The sequence below is a fragment of the Gracilinanus agilis genome, chromosome 3 (assembly GCF_016433145.1).
Source record: "Gracilinanus agilis isolate LMUSP501 chromosome 3, AgileGrace, whole genome shotgun sequence".
In the NCBI taxonomy this organism is placed as follows: domain Eukaryota; kingdom Metazoa; phylum Chordata; class Mammalia; order Didelphimorphia; family Didelphidae; genus Gracilinanus; species Gracilinanus agilis.
Window position 1 is genome coordinate 657,688,628 of NC_058132.1, and position 18,719 is coordinate 657,707,346.

Sequence of the window (18,719 nt, forward strand, 5' to 3'; positions counted from 1 at the left end):
TTTTTTGTATCCTCCCCTAGACCCACTCCTTCTTATTGCACTATTTTCTTTTACACCAGTGGTTTGCTTTCAGCCAGTATCCCTTATCCCCTCCCTTGATTGACTTCCCTTTCTGTCCCCTCCCTTGTTGTTCCCTTATTTTTGTTTTTTTTTTAAAGACCGAATGAATTCCCTCCCCCTTCTTCTTCCCTCCCTTTTTGGCCTCCCCACTCCCCTGCTCCCTTTGGTTTATCCCTTCTGACTTTCTCAGTAGGGTTAGATGGAGTTTTTTATCCAGATGGATAATAAAGCTACTCTTCCTTCTCCGGGTTGATTATATTGAGAGTAAGGTTTGATTATTACCTCTTAATGCTCTCTTCCTCTCCTTCTTATGGTAGTATTTATCCCCTCCCCTTCCCATGCCCTCTTTGTGTGTAATAGAATACCTTATTTTTCTTATTTACTCGGATTTTTCTTGGTGTCCCCTACTATTCCTCCCCTCTTTCCCACCCCCCCATGTCATCTTAGACCATTTAGTATCCTGTCCTCTCCCTATGAATTATTCTTCTGGTTGCTATAATAGTGAATATTATAATAGTGTATAGAGTTCACTACAGGGAATTATACATAGCATTTCTCCACCTAGTAATACAGATAATTAGATCTTATTTATGCCCTTAAAGAGTCAAGCTTAAAAGACTATGAGTTTTCTTTCTTTTCCCTCTGTTTCTTATTTACCTTTTCATCATCTTTCTCTTGATATCTGTGGTTGAGTGTCAAACTTTCCAATTAGTCCCGGTCTCTTTTGTGCAAAAACTTGGAATTCTTCAATTTTGTTGAATGCCCCCCAGTAGGATCTTAAGCCACTCGTGAATTTATAGTTGCTGCATCAAATTCCAAATTGTTCCTTTTACAAAGCTTATCTTTGGGCACATCTTCTAGCCAGATTCCGTGGGGGCCCATGTCTATTCAGGCATTCTCTGAATCCGGACATCTTAATCTGTTGTCCAGGAACTTGTTTTCTAGGAATATTTTCAAAACTGTCATCCCACGTATTTTGTTTTATGCATTGACAAGCATTACTCAGAGAAAGGGTTCGTGGGCTCCATCACACTGCCAAGTGTGGCACCACGATGGCACCACCAAGATTAAGCACATGGCTCTGAAATCAGTAGATTTAGGTAGAATATTGGGAAGGTTTCCCTTTGGGTACTGTGTGAAACTTGCCAACTTGTTTGCCCTTTCCTCATCCTCTTGGATTCTCCCTTTTGTGCGCCTCCAAAGCGGATCACCTGCCCCAGGAAAACCTTCATTTTAGTCAGCATTCAGGAATGACTTTGAATGGCCTGCATTAGTGGTTGGGTGCGGTAATGCAGGCCATTTTGAATGGCAGATCCATTTCTCTAGTAATGTGGAGAAAGGAGTGAAGAACTTCTTTGGGTGAGAAGGTCGGGGGGAGACAGAGACAGAGAGGAGGAGAAGAAGAGGAGGGAAAGGCATAAGGAAGGAGCGGCTGAGAGGGAGAGGAGGGGGAGGTGTGTTTATGCCGCTGTGCCTTCCTCCCCGTCCCCCCAATTCCCAATTCGTTTTCCAATTGATACATCTCTCACCACTAATTTCTCACATGTGAGATTCTAATTTCTTGCTTTAGCACACCATTTATTGCACCTGGAGTGACACATTGGCAACCCGGAAATAGAGAAATGTGCCCAAGGAAATCCTTGAGCACAGGGTGGATTCTCTGGGGGGGATCTACGGGAAAGCACTGCCAGGAATCCTCCAGGACAAGCAGAGGGAGAAGGGGTCGTGGTTTTCCATGAATGAGGTCCACGAGTGACGTCACCTAATGCTGCCATTCTTGTGTCTTGACTTCATGTACAGGTTTGACTTTACTCATAAGAGACAATCTGGTGGTGCTGGCCAGTATGGGAAGGTGATAGGTGTCTTAGAACCTCTAGAACCCGAGGAGTACACCAAACTGCAATTCTTGGATAAAACTTATGGGACAAATATTCCAAAGCAGTTTATTCCTGCCATAGAAAAGGTGAGAAAATTAACTTTGAATTGTCTAAACATGGACTAACTTTTGACTTAATGTTGCCTTCTTTCATGCCTCTCTCATTTGCCTTAATTATAACTTTTCTCTTGTAGCCAGTGATTTGATTTAAGAAATTTCTGTTTAATAGAAGAAAAACTGCTCGAACACATGGGCTATTGGAGATATTATTGGGGATGTAGACACTAAACGATAACTCTAGTCCAACTATCAATAATATGGAATTAATATGGATCAATGAATCATGTAAAACCCAGTGGAATTGTGCATCGGCTAAGAGAGGTTAGGGGGGTCTGGGGGAGAGGGAAAGAACATGAAATATGTAACTAGGAGATAATATTCAAAATTTAAAAAATTTAAAATAAAAAAATAAAAAAACAAAACCAAATAAAAATATTTGCAAGGAAAAAAAATAGTCCAAAGTATATAGAAAAGCAAACAAACAAACAAAAAAGAAATATCTGTTTAAGAAAATTCGGTTTAATTATGTGGCCATTAAATTTGTACCTTTTTGAGGTTAATAAGAACTCATACTTTCTTAATGGTAGTGAGCTGTAGCTATCTAGTAATAATTTGAAAATGTTTCATTGGTTGCTAATAGGAAAAATAATGAAAAAACTGGAATCTTGTCCCTTGACAAATTATTATTGATATTTAGTTTCATGTACTTTTACTGTTTTTTTTTCTTCTAAACTTACCTGCTATGGGTAGAATTTAAAGTTGCAACTGATTTTTATTTCTTGTTTAATTCCAAAGTTTTCCTTCCCCCTTTTAAAATGGGGAGTTCCTTATTGACAGACTATAATTTGGGTAACAGTGGCTAATACTTCTGGATTTTGAATTTTGCCTTCTACTTCTATTTCAATCATATGAGTCCTCTGGACTCTCCTATATTCTCTGTTCAGTAGCCCGCTTGCCTCAAGGAGGTAGGCAAAGGTTTTTGGCTTTTTTTTTAATTATGTAGAAGTGAAATTTATAAATTTTAATAGAAATATAATCTTCCGTCATGGCTCCGTGGAAATGGTAGGTTGTTCTTGTCACCTCTCCCACTTTGGCCCTCATCTGTGTTGTGGATCACTTAAAGGAGTGACCTGTAACTAGGCGTATCGCTTGAGACGGTCTGTGGGGCTGACTCGCTTTGGATGGAGGTTTTGTAGTCGTAGGTTAAGAGGCTCCATTTCTCCTCCCCAGCTTTCCTCCTTGTGAAATCATGATCCTGCTTGGGCTGGCAAAATGAAGTCATTCCTGTTAAGGGAAGGCGCCGAGGATGGCGGCCCTTTCTATATGGCTGTAGTACCCGTGTGAGCGAGCTATAAAATGCGGACCTCATTCATTATTCACTTGCTGTCGGATGCCCGAGAAACGGGCCGGCCGTCTGGGCTTGGCAGGGTCAGGAGGAGCCTCTGTCCGGAGGCTGTGTGTGCGCCCGCACCCACGCATCCCCCTGTGTCATTTCTAGGGGTTCTTGGACGCGTGTGAGAAGGGCCCCCTCTCCGGCCACCGGATATCTGGAGTTCGCTTTATAGTACAAGATGGCGCCCACCACATGGTGGATTCTAACGAGATCTCCTTCATCCGCGCCGGGGAAGGCGCGCTCAAGCAAGGTAGGACAGAGCTGACTTTCTGCGGGCCGTGGCAGACGGAGAGGGACGCAGCCCGCCTTCCCCTGGTGGCTGTTTCTTTGCTCCCTCTTGGAAGCCCGTCCCTGGTGCTTTACTTTACAGGGCAGAGGCAGGATTTCCAAGCAGCACTTTTGACAGGAATAACTTGTGGACTTGTTGTCATGGTTAAGTGATTTATCCAAAGGGCAGAAAAGACGATGAGTCACCAAGTGGACGCCATTACATCCGTGGTGTTGGGGATGTGGGAGGTAGGGAATGGCCCTGTTTTATTTGGGGAAGAAGTAGCGAGCCTCCTGGGAGCAGAGACAGCTTTGTGTGCCACTCCTGCACAGACTCATCTATACGCAAACACAGTTACGAGGCTTTTCTCCAAAAGGGGGCTTTGATGAAAGAGAGACATGACAAGAAAGCCATCGGCTCCCCCCAGATTCATTTGGCAGAGCAGCCGTAAGATTGGTGCTGGGGCCGGGACAGCTTGTACCTACAAGAGGAAAGGGTGGGAATTCAGGGGGATTTGCCCAGGGCAGTCTGAGATTCCGGAGCTTCTCCTCGCCCCAAAGTCCCTCCCTTCACCCCAGAATTCTGCCAGCATTGTCCTATGGCTGGATCACGGGACGCTTCACAAGGGCCAGAACCGTGGGGGACCCAAAGGCACAGGGTGCAGAGCGTTACCAGGGTCGACTGGTTGGCGACATTGTCTTAGGAAAGGCATCGAGCCAGAGAGTTAGAAGAGGAGGCGGGTCTGGCCTGACCTGAGAGGAAGCAGGAGCAGACAAACAGTCTGAGGGTCCTCGAATGTCAGGGCCTAGAGGAGGCTGCTCGTGTTCTGGGGAGCTCGTTTATGGGAGACTCGTGGAAGGACACGTACAAGAAGGCCTCGTGGATAGTGTTGGGCTGGGAGCCAGGATGACCCCAACATCTACTAGCCACATGGCCCCGGGCAAGCAGCATCAGCTCTTTCTTTGGCCATCGGTTTCCTCATGTTTTGGACCAGATGATCTCCAGGGACCCTTCCAGCTGTGAATCTCTGGCCCTGTGATAAGATTCACAGAAAGAAGGAGGGCAGATAGGTTGCTGCTGCCCACATCGGTAAGATCATAGTTCTGGGGCAGCCAGGTGGGTCAGAGGATAGAGCACCAGGCCAGGAGTTGGGAGGACCTGGGTTCAGATCTAGCTGTGGGAACCCGGGCAAGTCACTCATTGCCCACTCATTGCTGCTCTTCTGCCTTAGAACTGATCCTGAGGCACATAAAAATAAGATTGTGGTTCTGTGTTCCTAAGGATCTGTGGCTTTCCAAGTCATTTTATGATAAAATTCTGTTCCACACATTTACTTAAGATGGGGAAGAGAGTTTGTTGTAGAAATAATTTTTATCAATGAAACGAAAAGGATTTCAGGCTCAACTTTTAGCCAACCAACCCCCCCCCCTTCCTAAAACTGCTGTTTAATCAAGATTCTACAGTGTTAGTGGGGGTTTGAACTCCATATTCTGTCCCTTTCGAGTTCTTATGTGGTTGTCTAGCCTCATCCCTCCAATACATGCAGGTTTTTCCTTCTGTATAGACTAGAGTTTACCTCCCTATAACCTGCTGCTCTCGGTCTTGCCCTTGTTGGCAAAGCCAAAAAGGTGAATCCCTCCTTTTTATTTGTAACAAGACAGCTCTTGGGTTTCTTCTGAGCGTCCTTCTCTTGTTCCAGGCCATCTGTCTCCACTTCCTTCTTGTTTCTGGTGGTTCTTCTCAATGTATCCCACGTTGTCATGTGGTCCTCTAACCCGTGGTTCTCAGAAAGGCCCCGGGCCTCCTGCTCTGCTCTGACCAGGGCACTGGGTGCCTGGCAGGGCTAGCAGCCCTTGGTCTGAAGCTGTGGCTCCTGCTAATGTCGCTTATGGTCACAAGAGGGTTCTTCTTGTCCACCCTTTTTATGTGGGTGCCCTGACTCCTCTGTCCTGGGCCATCTGGAACCCATAAACAGCTTTGAGTGGCTCCCTTAAATGTTGTCATTTTAGATCCATCTCATCTTCCTAGAATCTTTTTTTTTTCCCCCTTAAACCCTCACCTTCTGTCTTAGAATCAAGACCGTGTATTGGCTCCAAGGCAGAAGAGCAGTAAGGGTCACGCAGTGGGGGTCAAGTGACTTGGCCAGGGTCACACAGCTGGGAAGTGTCTGAGGCCAGATTTGAACCCAGGACCTCCCATCTCTAGGCCTGGCTCTCAGTCCACTGAGCTACCCAGCTGCCCCCTTGGTTAAGTTTTACACACTGACCTTGGAAAATAGAGAGGCCAAGAGACTAATTGACTTATCCTCGGTCTATATGTCTCATGTGGGTTTTTACCCCCTCACGTAGCACTTTAGGCTAGGCCTGCTGGGCCGAACACAGCCTGCATACTTGTCTGTTGAGCAGTTTGGTGTTCCCCCAAGCCTAGGCTGCCCTTCTCTTCACTGCCATCCCGCACTAATTCACTGCTCTCAAACAGAAACTGGGCGTGAAGGAACTAAAATTCCTTCCCTTATTTCAAGAAGAGGGCCAAAAGGGGCACCAGATTCAGACAGGTTCTGGCCTGGGTAAGAGAGCCGTCCTTGGGAGCTGGCCCCGAGGCTCTTTTCAGCCCGGCCTCTCTCGGAATGGCCCCAAAGGCCGCCTTACTCAAACTGCAAGTAGCTCATCACTGGGCCTCCGTTACAGCAGCAGAAGCCTTTGAGGCTGCTCGTGTTTAAAGGATCAGTGACGTGCCGAAGGGACACCGTCCACAGGAAGAAAGGAAAGGGATTGGGGGTGTTCCGCTTAGTCGGGGAAAGCCTGAAGGCTCGCTGGAGTTACTGTAGGTCGGGGGCAGAGTCGGGGGCAGAAGGAGCCCTTGTGTTCGGGGGTCGCCAGAAGCAGAAAAGAGGCTTCCACAGTAACTTGTGCCGGGTGGGCTCTGGAGAGCTCCAGGAAGGCGGTCCTTCCCCAGCCTCATGCCTGGAGATGGGGCGACGCGTGCTCGTGCCCTCGGGCCCTCTCCCTCTGGGTGCCCATCCCACAGTGGGAGGGAGATGGCCAGCAGAGGGCCTGGGTCTGGCCGCAGCCCTGGTTCCCAGCGCCTCCTCCGGGGAGCCAACCCCAAGAGGGAGCACCCGCTCACCGCAGCCTTTTCTCCCCAGCCTTGGCCAATGCCACGCTGTGCATCCTCGAGCCCGTGATGGCGGTGGAGGTGGTGGCTCCTAACGAGTTCCAGGGCACGGTGATTGCAGGGATCAACCGCCGCCACGGAGTGATCACGGGCCAGGACGGCGTCGAGGACTTCTTCACTTTGTACGCAGATGTGAGTGGCTTCGGGCGGCTCTGGGGAGCGCCTGCCCGTCTGCCCACCCCCTCTTTGAGCCCCCACTCTGGGTCCGGGTCAGTCAGGCCGGAGGAGGCCTCTGACACCCTTGGGAGCTCTTCCCTTTCTCTCCAAGTGGGCCGCCATGTTTAGTGGCTCCCCAGGGAGGAGAGAAGGCTCAGGCCTCCTCGGGGGCGGCTCCAGCAGCCCCTGGTTGAGGACGCCAAAGGGCCGAGGCCCCCGCAGAGGGAGCCGGGGAGGAGGAGGAGAGCAGCTGCTGCCCACTGCTGGGGTGCCCCACGGAGAACACTCGAGGAGGGCTCGTGTCCTGGAGCTCTCTGGGTGCTTCTTGCCCACATTTGCCCCCTGGGAGAGGTCTCCAGGGCACCTTCTCTGCCTTCAAGGCCCTCCGGGAGGGCCGCTAAACGCTGACCGCTTGATTCCAGGTCCCTCTGAACGAGATGTTTGGCTACGCCACCGAGCTCCGCTCCTGCACCGAGGTAAGGCGGCCCTCTCTGGCCCCCCTCAGCCTCGTCACCCCCCAGTTCTCTCTCGGCCCTCACCACTGTCCCCCCGTTACCTCCCCCTCTGGGCACCCCGACTGCCCCGGGTCTCTCTCTGGGACTGCCCGGCCTCCGCTTGTCTGTCCCCTTTCCTGGACATCCCCTCGGCCCTGCCCCTGACGGTGGGTGTGCCTCAGCCTTCTCTGGGCTCACTGATTCTGTCTCCCCTCCTGGCAGGCCCCCTGGACCTCTCTAAGCCGCTGACCTCCCTGCATCCTTTTCTGAGCTTCCTTGTTTCTGTCTGTGCCTCCTTCAGCCCCAGGCTCTCGGCCTTGGGGTAATCCTCGCCTCTCCCTTTGCCCTCATTATCCCAACCATCCAAAGAGTCGCCAAGTTTGGTTGTCATCGTCATCTTTTCCTCTCCAGCCTCTCTCCCGCCTGCTCCTTCTCGCACTCCCGGCCAGCGCTGGGCTGCGACTCTTCCTCACCTCTTGCCTCTCTTCTCCTTCCTCCACACCTTTGCACCTCTCTTCCCACCTGGACCCTTTCTGAGCCCAGCTTTGGGGCTTCTTGTCCCTGAGTCTTTCTCCCGTGTGCTCCGTCCCTGCACCAGTTAGTGCTGCCCCCCGTGTGCCTGCTGGCTGGCTGTGCTAAGCGCCGGTTCTCTGGTCCTTGTTCCAGGGGAAAGGGGAGTACACGATGGAGTACTCCAGGTACCAGCCGGCCTCGGCCACCACACAGGAAGAGCTCATCCACAAGTACCTGGAGGTCACGGGCCAGCTCCCGGTCAAGAAGGGGAAGGCCAAGAGCTGACTTTCCCCCCCTCGAGCTGAGCATCGGGCCTGGTTTCACTTCCTCTGCAGCCTCCAAAGTGCTTCCAATTCGATGGACTTGGGGTGGGGGATAAGCCGAGGAGCCTCGCCACGGGGGGTGGGGTGGGGTGGGGGGGATTCCCCCCTTTTTATTCAGAAGCCACAAGAGCCAATATTATGTAAATGTCAGCCGGGGATCGGGGTTTTAGTTTATTGTAAATGTCTATTAAAAACATGATTATACTGTAGCACCCAAATATTTATCGCAGGGATTCCTACATTAAACAAACGTTGTTCTCTTAGCCAGGGGAAAGCCTGCTGCCTCTGCTCTTGGCACACAGATGTTTTTGATTGTTGAAAGGACAAATTCTCAGAGGGCAGCTGGGTGGCTCAGTGGATGGAGAGCCAGGACCAAAAACGGGTGGTCCTGGGTTCCAATCTGGCCTCAGATGCTTTCTAGTTGTATGACCCTGGGCAAGTCACTTTGCCCATTGCCTAGCCCCTTCTAGCCAAGGCTCTTCTGCCTTGAAGCCTGACCACAGTAGTGATCCTAAGCAAGAAGGTCAGGGTAGGAAGAAAGGGCGGCCGAGTTCTGTAAGGCTGGCTTAAAGGAAGAGTCAGGCTCGGGTCTGGCTTCAGGAAAGCCCTGTGGCTGCCCGAATGCTCAGCCTACAGAGGCTTTGCTGCTTTGGTTGAAGGAGGAGGAGATTTCACGGGGAGACAGACAGACAGACAGACAGACACACACACACACACACACACACACACAAAATCCCTCACTCAGCACCATGGACAGCCCCGATGGCCTGGGCCTGACTTGGGATGCCCTTTGTGGAGGGTCCCCAAGGCTGGTGCGTGACTGGCTGGAGTTTGGCTTTCTAAGTCATCCGGTGTTCTGGTTGGCAGTGCTGGTGGGGGACAAGAGCTTGTCTCTCCTTAGAGTTCATGGTTTGAAACCGGCCTTGTACCAGCCTTCTGAGACCACCCTCTTGTCTGCCCTCCTAATTTGCAAACAAAGGAATGAATCTGGAAGCTTGAAACAATTGTGCATAACATTTGGGGAAATTGTGTGTCTGTGTGTGTGTATGTGTATGTGTGTGTGTGTGTGGTGCTGGGAAGAGAGAGAAAGGGCAGGAAGAGGCCTTCATGTGGATCAGCAGTTGGATCATTTCTTCCCAAGACCATCTGGCTGCAGCCACATCTGGCCTCTTGCTCGGGAGGCTGATAAGGGCGTTCCCTGTGGTTTCTGGGCGTCTCGTCCGTTCGACCGTTTGGAGGTCCGGAGACGGTCGTGACTTAAGACAGATCCGTGCGTCTGGCGAGGCTGTCACGAAGGCAGCGTGGTGTGACAGAGCAGGCTTTGCTTGCGGATTCCCACGAATCCCTCCTCCGCTTTGGAGGCCACCCAGGATCAGAGAGGCCCGAGTTAGAGCGTCCTCCTGGGCTGTGCCTTGGGATCCGCCGGATTTACTCCGGCTGCCCTCAGCTCTTCCACACTTGAGCGACGTTGGCAGGAAGGATGAGTGAGCCCGAGTGCCCTTGTCCGCATGAAGCCCTCTTAGAGGATGGGGTTCCGGAGCTGGCCGGGACCCAGGAGCCATGGAGCTGAGCTGCTCTGCACGGTCTCTGACGAGGGGTCATTCGCTGCCTACAAGCCGTGACTCCCCTTTTGAACTGCTCTCTCTGTCTCTCTCTCACAATATGTTCCTCCTTAAGGAAGTTTTCCTCTGTTTCAGCGCAGTCTGCCCTTAGTGCTCATCGTGTTTTCTTCTTTGACTCGCAGCCCAGATATTCCTCTAATTCAGACTTCTGTTCTCTAGAGCGAACCTCCCCACTCCTTTGGCTGACTCTGCTGCGATGCTTTTGTGTCTCCTTTCCTTCTGGTTCTTGGACTCACTCTAGCATATTAAGGACTCTTAAAATGGGGCAGCCAAAACTAAACACAGCACATCCGATACAGTCTGACTAGGCCAGAGTACGATGGAGCCTCCCCTCCTTTGTTTGGGGCTCTCCCTTTCTCTTCCTGCAGCGTAGGAGCACGTTCCCCCTTTTGGGTCGCCATGTCTTACTTTGGACCCCTCGAGCTTACAATCTGAACTATTTCACTTGACCCTTGACCGCTCCATCCTGTATGCTTGCCGTTCAATTTCTGAACCTGTGTAAGATTTTGATATGAAAATGTAAAAGGGATTAAATAAATGTAAATCTGTTCCATTGTTATGGCTTGTCAGTCTTTGCTTGAGTTCCCATCCAGTCCGTTAGCCGTCTCTCCAGACCTCGTAGTACCTCCATCTTTCCTTACGTGCCAGCTAAGGAATGGAGATCCTTACTAAGTACTCGCTAAGTATAAACCACTACTCTAGGGGCCCTTGCACTCGTGGTGCTCACATTCTAATGGGGGAAGGAGGGAAGGGAAGTTAGCACATGAAGGAGGGCTCATGTCTATTTGTTTGTTTAAATTTTTTTAATTAAAAAATATTATTTAAGGGCCAGGGAAAGTAACAGGACAGATGGAAAGTCCAGAAGACCTCAGGGGTGTACATCAGATCAAAGGATCTCCAAGCTAGAGGACAATGAGTTGAAAGTTTATACTTTCAGGAGTCCCGTTAGCCCCAAAGAATAAAACAACTAAAAAAACTACAGGGTTAACATTGTAGGCTTCTTCCTTATTTTTCAGGTTATTCTGTCTCTAGATATACACGTTTTCCTTTTTCTCCTGAATATTTCATTGAATTCTCCAAATTCAATCAGAGAGATAGTACTCTGGATGTATTGAACATAAAGGGTAGTAGATAGCCTAATAAGACAAAGAGAGTAGACATCAATTCAAATCTCAACCCTTGCCTATGTACTTCCCTTGTAAATGTGAGCCTCAGTTTTCTCATTTACAAAGTGAAAAGGGTGTACTAGGTGATTTCTGAGGTCCCATCCTGCTTTAAATCTGATTCTCTGAGGAAAAACCTCTACTTTTTAATATAACCAACTGGATGACCAAATGCAATTGGAAAAGGGAAGCCATTTTACTGTTTTTCTAACCAACTGACCCCTCTCTGATCTTTATTTTCTATGTCATGATTTAGAGAGGGGGGCATAACAGTTTTGCAGGCTTTGACTGAGTTCTTATGTCAGTTAAGAGGTTTTAGAATCTTGGAAGAGTTTCAGTTGGACCTGGGAACTCGTGGAGGGAACCAGGGTCCAGCTGAGCTCCTGCTTGAGATTGAAACCTAGCCTAGATTTGCATTTTCTTTTGAGATTTGTTAATTTAGATAAATCCTTTGAATTTCCTACCCTACCTTATTTCTACCTTCATGTCCCCTACCTGAATGTCTGAGAAGAGTGAATAGGAGAGTGAATCGGAGAGTTAGTTCAAATCTGTGATAGTTAGTGTTAGCCTGGCAACAAATTATTTATTGAGTCTTTGTATCCAACTTCCTAACCCCTTTTGATTTCAAAATCACCTTGAGAGCTGAGTAAAGGCAGGTCCTTTCTCAGTCTCACATTCCTGCTCCCCTTCCCCTACCTGAGGTTTCTCTTTAAGTGGCGGTTAGGGCTTCCTTGATCCTCTACCCTGTCAATCTATCCTAGAAGACAATAAACCCCTTTTATGTTTAAACAAGACCTTTTGGCTACTTCATTAGTTGATTAGTAATAGAGGGAGGAAGAGGAAAAGAGAAACAACATACTTTCTGGATTTGAAGGAAGCTGAGGGTCTCCATTTGAAGGAAGTGTAACTTCAATACAAGTCCCTTCCTGTGAAACTGACTAAAGCCTGGAGTCAATTTTAATCTGTCTTGGCTGACTCTAACTTGGCTATAAAGTGTCTTTTACTTGAAGGGATCAGTCTATTTCCCTTCAGTGTTTTGTCTCTAGCCTAAGTCCCAGTCTGTATTTCCCTGCTGCTATTTGCCTGCTTAGATTAATTCATCCTCTCCCTTGCAACCCTTGTTACCTCAGTGTTATACTCCCTAAACTCAGACATTCCCTTATTTCTCCTACCACCTCAACTACCAGCCTTCATCATTGAACCTTCCTCATCCAATATATTGCCTTAACTTCCCTACTACCTAGTCTATTCCCTTGATTACCTCCAGCCTTGGGTCCTTTGCCTTGTCTTATTCCCTGATCCTACCAGTTATTACCCTAGCTTCAGCCTCATATTATATCCTTCCAATTCCCTTATTACATCCTACCTAATCCCATATTACACTCTCCTAATCCCCATATTACATCTTAAAAGTTCCCTATAACAATGTACTACATGCTATACAGAGCATAAGATGATATCCCAGTTATTTTGGATGAAGTATCCTAAAAGAACATACATAATAAAGCATTATATTTGGTGAAATAAGATTTCCAAGGGGGGAGATTGTTGAGAAAATCACTACATGCTAAACTGGTGTCATTTCTTTTTACTTCTATGAATCTTGTAATAATTTTAAAATAAATGCAAAAGGTTAAGATATTTGGTGACCCCATGTATATTCTTCCTGTGATATGCCCTTTTTTTTTTGGAGCATTGGTCAACTCACTACATTCGCAGGCTTTAAGTCTTAGAATCTCACAAAATAGTGGGAAGGATTTATTATCCACCTGGAGGTTTATGACCCAGCTAAGCTTTTTTTTTTTTTTTTTTTTTTTTTTTTTTTTTTTTTTTTTTGCTTTCCTTGGCTTGAGAATAAGACTTGAGTGAAGACACTTGGCTCTGGCATCAGAGACCCAAACAAAGTCCCTTCTTTTGGAGGAGGTCATGGGATACTGGGTGTTAATTCAAAGTAGCTAAACTCTTAAAAAATGTTAAGTCTTTTTCCAAAAGTGTCACACCCACTGGATTACTCTAATGCATTCTCCTGAGGGGCAGACTTGAGAATATGCCATTCCTTTAGTTGTATTTCAAGGGAGTGTTTAATCTGTGGAGGTTGATTTAGAGAAGAAGTGGGAAATGAATGGCTAGATGATTAGAAGTAAATAAGAGTCAGATTCAAATCTCATCACCTCATACCTGGAACCCTGCAGAACTTTCTGGCTAGTCTGACAGCCTCCGAGGTCTCCCCACTCCAGTCCTTAGTCCTTCATTCAGCCATCAAATTGATCTTTCTATATGCCCAACTGACCACAACACCCCCTTTCTCAGTCATTTTCAGTGGGTCCCTATGACCTTGAGGTTCAAATTTTAAATTGTTGGGCATTCAGAGTCTTTTGCGGCCTGTTTGTCCACTTTTTCATTCTTCTTACATCTTCCTCCCCCTCAAATACTCTGGTCCAATGACACTGGCCTTTTTTATTGTTCCTTGAACCAGACACTCCATCTGCCAGCCTACATTTCACTGACAGGAATTGCTCTCCTTCCAGCTTCTCTGGTTTCCTTCAAGTGGCAGCGAAAACCTCACCTTCTATGGGCTGGATTTCCATATTCTTTTTACTTCTAGCACTTTCTCTGATACCTCCAATTTAATTCTCTAGCTCTTATTTACAAACAGTCATGTGTCTGTAGTCTTTCCCACTGGACTGTGAGCTCCTTGAGGGCCAAGGCTTTCTTTGTGTGCTTGGCACATAGTAAATAAAAGTCCCCTGTATTTGGAGCCTCGGTTTGCCCATCTATAAAGTGGGGCTGATGATGCCTATCCTATGTGTCTAATTCACAGGGCTGTTATGAGGCCAAGTGAGGGATTAGGCTTTTCGAATCTTCCAGTGCTCAATTTGTGGGAATTATCTATTTGCAGCCTCCCATAACTGAGATAACTGGGGTGGCTTTTGCTGTTGCTGCTTTTAGATCAGTGGCACACTTTCCCATATGAGTTGGTGTAAATAGTTGAAGCTACAGTGTAGAGGAGGTCAAGAAGAACGTTGCTGTAGAACCCTGGGGAGTTCAGAGTATCACTGTCATAAAATATGGTACATTAGAAAAAGCCTGGGCGTTGGAGTCAAGAGGATCTGTGTTCAAGTCTCCCCTCTTGCTGATGATCTCAACTTCCTCTGTCTTTAGGACTGGAGACTTGGATATGTTTTCTCCTCTACATTGTGGTTCTTGGAGGGATAATAGGACTGTTGACTTCATTTAAATACATTGAAAGAAATAAACCGTCTTCATCTTTTTTGTGTGACTTGGAGCAAGTCTCTTTTCCTCATTTGCAGAGTCAGAAGACCGAACCAGAAGGCTTCTGGGATCTCTTTTAGGTCTAGAGCTGTGATCCCATGACCCTCTGGCATAGGCTTGATTCCCAGCTCTCCCCTTCTGTCCATAGGACCTTAGGCAAGTCATTACACCTCTGGGGGCTCGTTTTTTCATGTGTTAGAATCAGAAGGTTGGACTAAATAACCCTGGCCATCCTCCTGTGACCCAGACCCAGGTCCAAGCCTTGAGAACTTTCCATTAGGCATGAAAGTTCTGCTGCATATTTATATTTGGTGCAATGGAATGTTCAGGACTTCTGTTGACTAGTTCTTTTAAGACTGCCGGTTCCTCATTATTGGCTCAAATCACTTACTTAGTACTTTTCTGACAGTGATCCTGACCTTCCATGACATGATGCCAATTCTGGCTGCCATCAGATAACAGGAACATTTCTTTTCTATCCCTCTCTATTTTTTTTCCCCTCTCCCCACATCTTGGTCCTGGCCCAAGAAGGCACTCCACTGAATTCAATTATAGCTTCCATTATGGGCACTCTTGCTTGCTATTAAATTACTCAAGCTAAGGGCAGAAACCTAGGGTGTAAAGGTCTTTACATAAATGAAAAAAGAGAAGGAAGTACAGTATAATGGAAAGATCATCGACTTTAGAATCCTGAAGATCTGGGTTCAAATCCCGTGCTTCTGGGCAGGACCCTTCATTTCTCCGGATCTTGATTTCCTCTTGAACGAAGAAGTTGGATTGGGGGCCTCCAAAATCTCCTCTACCTCTAAATATCCCAAAGGCGCCCCCTAGACTTTGCTTGCCAATCCAGGCTAAACGATCTTAGCTTTAACTTTAGTTTCCACCCTTAACAAACCTTGCCAGTCGAGGTAAATGATGACAAAGCCAATTTTGAAACGTAACCGTGTTTATTTCAGCATTGATTCTCAGGCGAATGTAGAAGTTGTCCTGCTGGAAACCTTAAAAAGCACAAATTTCGTCCTAAGCCAGCACAACATTTCCCTTTCTTTTTGCTTTTATTGTACTATATTATCTTCAGCTACTAGCATGGACACTCTGAGATTGGAGCGGTACAAGATAATCAGCTACTGTTCTCAAAGGAATATTAGATACAAGCTTGGGAGAATAGCAAATTCAGCCTGAAGAGCAGACTCTTTCAGAGCTGTTAATTCATTCCGGCCTCATATGTCACATTTTAGGGCCTTCGGGTGGCCCCAAAGTGTCTCGAGTGGAGTTGAGTGCCCTCACGAGTTAGCGGGATCAGCATGTGCTCCAAGAAATGAGTAACAAAAGAAGATGATGGGCGTCTCTGGGCTCGGACTACGTGCCTACAGATGACTAGTCAGCAGCGGCTGAAGCCTTTGAGTGTGGTCATCGGCTCGAGTGTCAGAGGTCGGCGCTGCATCCTTCAGAAGTTACTCGGGATCTCGGTAGGAGTCTCCGCCGAGCCTTGGTCGTTCCCAGAACCTTCCGGTTGTGTCTCAGGGTCTTGACAGCGATACCGGACTTTCAGGGGTTTGCCAGGATACCAGATCAGATGAATCTGGCAGGGAATAATGTCCTGGAGAAGACATAATGGGGAAAGCCATTACTGTGGGCGCCGTGACCTACGCTGAGCGCCATGTTTAATTCCCAAGGCACGCACGGTCTCACCTGGGTTGAGAACTGATGGAGGAGGGCCGTGTAGTTGAAACTGATAAAATCACCTCGCGTGACCTGGCAAAGGAAAGAAAAGTCAGTAGAATTGGTGCCCGATCACGTCAAATCAAATCAAGTCATGACATACTTATTAAGTGCCTGCTGTATGCCAGATAGTGTTTTAAGTGCTGGGCTACAGAAGGGTTATGGTGGCTTGTTATTTAATTCAATTTAACTATCTCATCTATCTATTTATTTGTTTTTGCTTTTTATTTTTTATTTTATTTATTCCCTGTCTATATAGCTGTTACCATGTGGTCTCCCCATTAGACTTCAAGCTCCTTTAGGGCAGGGAAGGTTTTTGCCTTTCTTAGTGTTCCCAGGACTTTAGCCCTGTGTCAGACCCATAGTTAGTGCTTAATAAATTCTTGGTAAAGGATGGCAGGGAGACTCAGTGGATAGAGAGCCAGGACTGGAGAGAGGAGATCTTCTAGCTGTGTGACTCTGGGCAAGTCATTTCACCCCAGTTACTTAGCCCTTGCCACTCTCCTGCCTTGGTACTGATAAGCAGTACTGACTCTAAGCCGGGAGGTGAGGGTTTAAAAAAATAAAGTCATGGTAGATAGACTCATCATTCCTTTTCTTTCCTCTCCTTGACGTTTTTTTTTTTTTTTTTTTTTTTTTGCCTCATTTCCTTGGGGATGATGTTCTAGGATGAGAAACGGAAGGGGAAGGTTTCCATTTCTGCTTTGTAATGGGACCTTGTAAAATGTGAAGAGGTGCTAGCAGAGTGGGGTGGCTCTGGGATGGGGGAAGAAAGAGCTGATTTTAGGAATACGAGGGCTTTCTCCTGGTATGAGAGAGATCAGACTTTCTCCAAAAGATAGAACTCAGAATGGATTTTCTTTGCTGCCACACTAGGGTTTTTCTTGGCAGAGATACTAGAGTAGTTTGCCATTTCCTTACTCATTTTACAGATGGGGAAACTGAGGCAAACAGGCTAAAGTGACTTGTCCAGGGTCACTTAGCTAGTTAAGTGTCTGAGGCTAGATCTGAGCTCATGAAGGAGTCTTCCTGATTCCAAGCCCAGTGCTCTATCCACTGTGCCCCCTCGCTGCCCTAAGATACAAAGAAGCAAATTAATAATAATAATAATAACTAGCATTTATATAGTGCTATAAGCCAACAAAACAAGACACTGAGATATCCCATCTTGTCTTCATAGCAACCCTGTGTGGGAGATGCTATTAATATCCTCATTTTACAGATGAGGAAACAGGGAGACAGAGGTTAAGTGACTTGCCCAGGGTCACACATTTAGTCTGAAATAGGATTTGAACTCATCTTCCTAAATCCAGGTCCAGCTGTCTTATCTACTGCTCTATCTAGCTGCCTAGTTAAAAACTTCCTAATTATTATTATCCAAAAGTAGACTGAGCTTCCTGGAGAGATAATGGGTTCCCCCTTTTTGGTAGTCAGAGAAACACAAGATTTCAGAGTTGGAAGGGATCTCAGCAGCCATCTATTGCAGCCCACATCCAAGAAATCCCCCGACTAATACACCCAAGAAATGATCCCACAGCTTCTGCTTGAAAGCCTCCACTGTGGAGGAAGAACCCACAGCCTCCCAAGGCAAGGAGTTCAAGCAAAGGCTAGAGGAGTGCCTACTGGATTTTTAGTGGGGCTTCCTTTCCAGGTATGGGATCAGATTAGATGGCTGTCCATGTTCCTGCTTTTACCATAAAATGCCTGCATTTGGGCTCATAGAAGCGGGACCTGAATCCCAACTCTTCTTTCTCCCCGTGTGACCTTGGGCCAAGTTGCTGAACCTCTCTGGGGCTCAGTTTCCTCATCTGTAAAATGAAGGGCGTGGGCTACAGGATCTCTGGGGTCTTGTCTAGCTCTTAAACCATGAGGTGCCCAGCCTGTGGGAGATGGTAGACCCTGGATAATCTGCAACCAAGAATCGACTGTGCCTCACCGGTAGCTTCTTTCTGTTCTTGGCAGCTCACCAGCAAAGAGCTTTGTTTAAACAGAGTCGACCAGTAGCTCTAAAATGCTGGCTGAAACGTTGGGTCTCAAAGAGGGCTGGAGAACTCTGAAGAGAAACCCGGCCTCTTCCCTTGCTTCAGGACGTGTTTTGCTGATTTCCAGTCATCATTTGGCACCAGTTTTTCAGAGGTGACATGGCCCTGTCTGAGATTCACTTTGTTCCATTTGGGTCTGACAGCAGACTGCTCTGCTCAGGTCCCAACGTTTCTATTTGCCCCACTCATCTCATTAGCTCATTCACATCCCTTGCCATACTTCTCAAGGCCAGACTGGTCTATGTCATTTTTTTTTCTTCTTTAGTAATTAAAAAAATCTGTTTTATTTTTAAACCTTGGATGATATTCCCGGGACAATTTCTGTCCTTCAGAATGGTTGTCTTAGAGGGAAGAATGGCGGCTGATTAGAGGCTAAACAGAGACAGGGCTTGTGTTAAAGTCAGTGATGGGAATCTGCCCCCCCCCCCAGATGAAATATTTTACAGAAGACACATCAAAGAGATTAAGGCAGTTTCCCTTTCTTTAAGGCATTCTCAGAGTTTTGAAACTCTTGTTTGCATGGAGATGGCTTTCCTCCACGGAGGCCTCTCAGTTGACTTTCATGGTTTGGATCCTGGAG

General features: G+C 47.2%; 2 protein-coding genes across 3 annotated transcripts in view; one reads left to right on the forward strand and one right to left on the reverse strand.

Moving 5' to 3' along the window:
* Window positions 1–8,535, forward strand: part of GFM1 (G elongation factor mitochondrial 1) — a 48,419-nt gene extending 39,884 nt beyond the window's left edge. For both annotated transcript variants that reach the window (XM_044670920.1, XM_044670921.1), the window contains 5 exons: window positions 1,861–2,023; window positions 3,495–3,639; window positions 6,803–6,963; window positions 7,410–7,463; window positions 8,148–8,535. In XM_044670920.1, the coding sequence (XP_044526855.1) occupies window positions 1,861–2,023; window positions 3,495–3,639; window positions 6,803–6,963; window positions 7,410–7,463; window positions 8,148–8,279 (655 nt within the window). In that variant the 3' untranslated portion in view covers window positions 8,280–8,535. The remainder of the gene's footprint in view (window positions 1–1,860; window positions 2,024–3,494; window positions 3,640–6,802; window positions 6,964–7,409; window positions 7,464–8,147) is intronic.
* Window positions 8,536–15,303: 6,768 nt separating this feature from the next.
* The window catches only part of RARRES1 (retinoic acid receptor responder 1), a 35,242-nt gene continuing 31,826 nt past the window's right edge, over window positions 15,304–18,719 (reverse strand). Inside the window, exons 5-6 of the mRNA XM_044667700.1 lie at window positions 16,068–16,130; window positions 15,304–15,975 (exon numbers count right to left, since the gene is read on the reverse strand). Of these exons, the coding sequence (XP_044523635.1) occupies window positions 15,823–15,975; window positions 16,068–16,130 (216 nt within the window). The 3' untranslated portion in view covers window positions 15,304–15,822. The remainder of the gene's footprint in view (window positions 15,976–16,067; window positions 16,131–18,719) is intronic.